The 5,064-nt window shown below is 39.5% G+C and overlaps 1 protein-coding gene across 2 annotated transcripts in view; it reads right to left on the bottom strand.

Annotated features, from left to right (window-relative positions):
• The window catches only part of LOC109310663 (ubiquitin-conjugating enzyme E2 E2), a 319,806-nt gene extending 314,748 nt beyond the window's left edge, over positions 1-5,058 (bottom strand). The window contains exons 1-3 of one of the 2 annotated variants that reach the window (XM_019535950.1): positions 4,987-5,032; positions 4,458-4,543; positions 1,073-1,261 (exon numbers count right to left, since the gene is read on the bottom strand). In XM_019535950.1, the coding sequence (XP_019391495.1) occupies positions 1,073-1,261; positions 4,458-4,510 (242 nt within the window). In that variant the 5' untranslated portion in view covers positions 4,511-4,543; positions 4,987-5,032. Of the gene's footprint in view, positions 1-1,072; positions 1,262-4,457; positions 4,544-4,986 lie in introns of both variants that reach the window. The other variant, XM_019535959.1, reaches the window with a different exon arrangement.
• Positions 5,059-5,064: the final 6 nt, after the last annotated feature.

Genomic DNA, 5,064 nt, shown 5'->3' with positions numbered 1-5,064 from the left:
TGAAGATACATGTAAGCAAAGAATACAAATACAGTTGGCATCATTAGCAGAACAGAGAGGCAGGGAGGATGGACAGATCTACAGCTATAAAGTGTAAAATCTAGATAAGATGCATGCATGCATCAAAATGTATAAGCACATTAATATTTACAATCTGATGCTACATGTCATAACTAAAATGAACTCCTACTGAATGCAATGGAGCGCTGAACCTCCCCTCCTTTGTAATACATGCAATTCCATTGATTTCATTAGCATGGCTCCCAAATTATATTGTTATAAATCAGTGTAGAATCAGGCCCTGAAAGTTTTGCTAAAAAGTTTGCAGGATTGTGCCTTTTTTTTTTTTTTATGTATTTTATTTGGGTGCCTTTTCATAGGGTTTGAGTGTTGCTGCCTAGATTAACACTGATGCGTGCTGGTAAAGCAACACTTTAAAGCAAGCTCTCCGCGTGCACAGTCCAAGCCTGCCAATCCTCATCATCTAGTGATTGATGTGACAGCACAGAATCGCTTAAATAGCTATTCTCCAAATCTACCTTTCCTCCTAAAGAGGGGTGGGAGGAAAGAGAAGGAAATGAGTATTAAAGCAGGTCTCAGTTTTAAGTAATGAAACCAAGATGCATTTGTTGTTCACTCCAACCTTTCTGACTTGACCATCTGGGACAAGGAAATGCAGTACTTTACAGCGATAAGTATTACAGTAGTCTCCTAGCATGCTGAGTTACTGATCTGTCTGAAATGTTTATGGTTAATTAGATGTAAGTTACACTGACAAGTTTCAACATCAGTCATACACACATACACACAGAGAGATATATTTTATATGACTACAAAACCATCTGAGTTTTACTAGCAATAAAAGAATGTCAGCTTTTATCATGCAAGCTACTATTAAAACCATGTGAAAGAACCAGTCTGTCAAGAAAGAATAAGTATCTTATTATTGTGACCACACTCAGAAAACTGATGTATAAACATAATCATGATGTAATAAATATTAAGAAAATGAATGACAATGTTACATCAATGACTATCTAAAAAGGAGCAGCATCAACAGAGAACAGGGTACCTTTTAGCACTAGTTGACAGCTTAGCAGCTGTTTTGCTGGATATCTTGCCTTCCTTTTTCTTGGGTTGAACCTGCTCCCTTTCCTGTTCCTGTTGAACACCTTCACGCTGATCTCCATCAGAGCTGCCTCCACTAGTGCTTGGACTATCATCAACTCTCTGCCCCTCAGCAGACATCTTAGACTCTGGGCTTAAAAAAAAAACAACACACACACACACACACAAAAAACACCTTTTTAATTTTTATGGGGGGGGGGGAACAGAGGAACACCCCACACATCCTAGAAAAGGCTTCTCTAAGGATCTGATAGCACACTGCTGATTTTTTTTTAGTATTCCTAAAGTTAGAATACTAACGATATTTTATACTTTTCTACAGTACAATATGTTTGTGTTTGTCACAGTACTAAAACCATCTAGTATTTAAAAAAAAAATCTAACCTTTGATATATACACAGTAATTCAGGAGTCAGTCTTTTTTAATAAAAAATGAACGTTTTCTATTTTTATGCAAATTTTCTATTTGATATAATGTTTATCATTTTTAAAAAGGACATACAGCCCAGTTTACTTAAGTGGAAAATAAAATGAGTCAATATTATTAGCCACTGTTAATAAGAAGGATAGGCTCAAAGGAATGGCAAAGGGATTCAGTCTTGCATCACTAGGATACTGGTTCAAGTCTGACACAGCACGTTAAAAACTGGCAGCTATTACTTTCTTAAAGACTACATGTTAGCCCATGTGAAATAAATCTGTGGGCTCAGTCCAACTAGGCAGACTTCCATGTTAATCTGGACAAAATCCACATCTTAGTTTGTACTTTTAACAGACACCTTAGGAAAACAGCAAGGCATTGAAAGTGAACTGTTTTCCTTTTCTAGAGATGGTACTTATAAGCTAGGGGTTAAGCATATTGGTGGAATTAACGCAAGGGAATTTGTCTGCTGACGCCTGTCCTTTGAGCACACGACTGACTCGTCATCGTATAAAACTGTCAAAGAACAACAAGCATTTAGAAATCTAATTTTATTATATTTGATATATTTCATGTATCCAATTCTCACAGTATTTCCACACTTCTTTTGATAGTGAGCTATTTCCATTTCTTTCTTCACTTTCATCAATGGAACTTAAAATACCAACAGTTGAAGAAAAATAAAGCACAACCATTAGAGCTGTCATCCCTTTCAAAGCTGTCATGAGTAAGGGCTGCCTCACCCCTTCTAAGAGATTGCCAGCTGTAGTGGCAAAAAGGTTTAGATGAGTTTATTAAAAATCTGAATCACCACTGGAAAGGCTTTTTTACCTTCCAGTTTATAATCTAAACTGTACCAAAATGACATGACCATGTTCTTCTATATTTATTATTCTTCTTCCTTTCTTTTTTTTTTAAGAAGACAAGGCCAAAATTTTAGGCCACAGATATTGTAACTTTATCCTTTTAAACTACATAAAGAGATCATGCACTTATTATAGAAAAATACATCTCAATTATTTTGTGCTACCATTGTCCCCCAAAGGAGAAAGAAAGGATTTCAGGCTCTTTGACGGACAGCATAAGAACTGCACAATAGTCTGCACATACAACTCACAAGAACTTTATGGAAAGCTCCTAACTAAACATTAATGTACCACTGTAATAAAAACCTTGCATCTCCCACACAGGTATGGAAAGAGAGGACAGAGAAAGAAAAAGGAACACCGTTTGGATACTATGGAGAAAAAAACATTTAAAAAAGATTAATGCTTCTTGTATAAAAAAGAATTTACTCCTGCTATTCAGTTAGGAGCCTTATGAAAATCAGAAATGGTCAAAGAACACCATTATACTTTAGAGACCATTATTTAAGCAATAAGGGGCCAATTTTGTATGTCATCATTCATGGGAATAAATCCAATTGACTTTAGTATGAATGAAATCTCTGCGTAATTTACAAGATTATATATCAAAGTAACTGGAACTTCGGAGGGATAGGATGGTTCAAGAACCTTTAAAGGGAGTAAAATACTGGGAGGTAGTGATAAAGAATGCTAAAATAGATTACCCTAATTTATCATCTACTTTGTTTTGATTATGAAAACTAGTACTGAAAACAGTCTTGGTGGTGCATTTGAGAATGGAAAGCAAGGCACTATTTTATTGCTGGAAGTTAAGAATGAACAATTCTTTTGAGAAAATAACTTTTCCCTACATCAGAGACATAATAATGTCTTTTATGTAATTCACAATTCAACACAGGTTAATTTTTAGGTATTTACATCCCGGTTGTCAAATCTTAAGGGAAAGAAACAGAAGATTTAGAGATAATAAACACACAGCAGCTGTATGCTGACAGTTTCAAGACTGTTACAGTTATTAAAGGCATATTTTGACTTTGTAGCCATATGTACTATTTTACTTAATTTTCAGATGGAGGTAGAATATAATACATTTTTTCTTAAAGCATCTGCAATAGCCTTTATTTAGACACTGATCTTTCATTAAGTCACCTAATTGTAAAGAGAGGGCATACAATGTACCTGTTCTGCATAAATGCTGGCCCAAAAGTCAGCAGCATGTTTAATAAAGACTCTTTATACCCAATGCCTCCTGTGAACGATTCTGCTATCAAACGTCTGTATTCACTTTGTAAGTTCAAGTTACTATCCAACAGATAAACACTGTAACAGTCACCCAAAGCATATAATTACTGTAAGTGGTAATGCCAGCTTTTACAACAAGGAAATATTTAAATCTCTCATTTGACATCTGGCTATTTTCTCACCTCTCTTCCCCCTTCTACACAGACACAAATATTTAAATAAAAAAAGTAACGTTAAGTGGTTGGAAGTTCAATCTAACCATGAGAAAGAGATTTAAAAGGGTTGGAGGAGTCAAACTTTTGAAACATGGGCATAACTACGAAAAAACAAACAGCAAGACAACAGGTTCAGGGGAACAGCAACAGGGGGAAGGCATGGTGGGGAAACATTTCATTGGAAAAAAAAAAAAGAGATTCTTGTGTAAGTAAGGTGTAAGGATTAACAAACACATCCTTACACCATACAAACATACAGAGGTCTTGAAGCCACCTACTCCTAAATCTGCCTCAAGCAGTAGCAAACTCCAAAACAACCCCCCACTACATACCACCATGTCCGCACTGGATTCCCCATTTCCCATCCAGAAAGGCGAACCTCATGCCAAAAGAAAGGGGTGAAGAAGATAAACAAAAATAAAATTGAAGGTAAGAGGAGACCTGGCACCAAACTCCATCAGCAAAATTTAAGTGACAAAGCGTCCAAAAGCAAACATTTCTTCCATTTCTAAACACCGTGTCCCTTCAAACAGACAAAAATAAAGTAAAATAAAATAAAATGAAATAAACCCCCACCACCATCACCAAGGGAAAGAAGAGATCCTGGCAACATGCGGCTGGCTGAGTCCCAGGGGCATGCGATGATGTCTCTCTAAAGCGGCCTTAATTTCCTATAAGCAAAGATAAATGGAACATTTCTGCCGGGTCCACGAGCAGCCGCCACCGCGGCCTCACTTCATCTTCATTAGAAACCGTAAAGGGCAAAAAAAGATCAAAACATTACGGGGGAGAGAGAGGACGGGAGGAGTCCGGGGTCGAGTCCGCCAGGCCGGGGACTGCGGGAGAAACAACCCCTCCGGTGCTGGTGCAGCTTGGGACTAACACCCGGGGGGAGCAAGGACACGGACACGGGGGGACACGGAAACGGGGGGGCGGTCACACACGAACGCACACACAGTTGGAGGGGACACGGACACCCACGTGCCGGGGGGGACCCCCCACATGGCGGCCCCGCCCCGCCCCCGCGAGATGGACGCGCTGGGGGGGAGGGGCGGCCAGGCCGGGCTCAAGGGGCAGCGATGGGGCTGGGGGGGAAGGGGGGAGTCCCCGTTACCTGCGGGTCTGCCTCCGGCTCCGGCCGCTCCCCGAGGCGCGAGCCCGCCCCGCGCTACCCCTGCGGCCGCTCCGGCTC

The sequence above is a fragment of the Crocodylus porosus genome, unplaced genomic scaffold (genome assembly GCF_001723895.1).
Source record: "Crocodylus porosus isolate Cpor-Errol unplaced genomic scaffold, CroPor_comp1, whole genome shotgun sequence".
NCBI lineage: Eukaryota > Metazoa > Chordata > Crocodylia > Crocodylidae > Crocodylus > Crocodylus porosus.
This window is presented reverse-complemented; position numbering and strand designations above follow the sequence as displayed.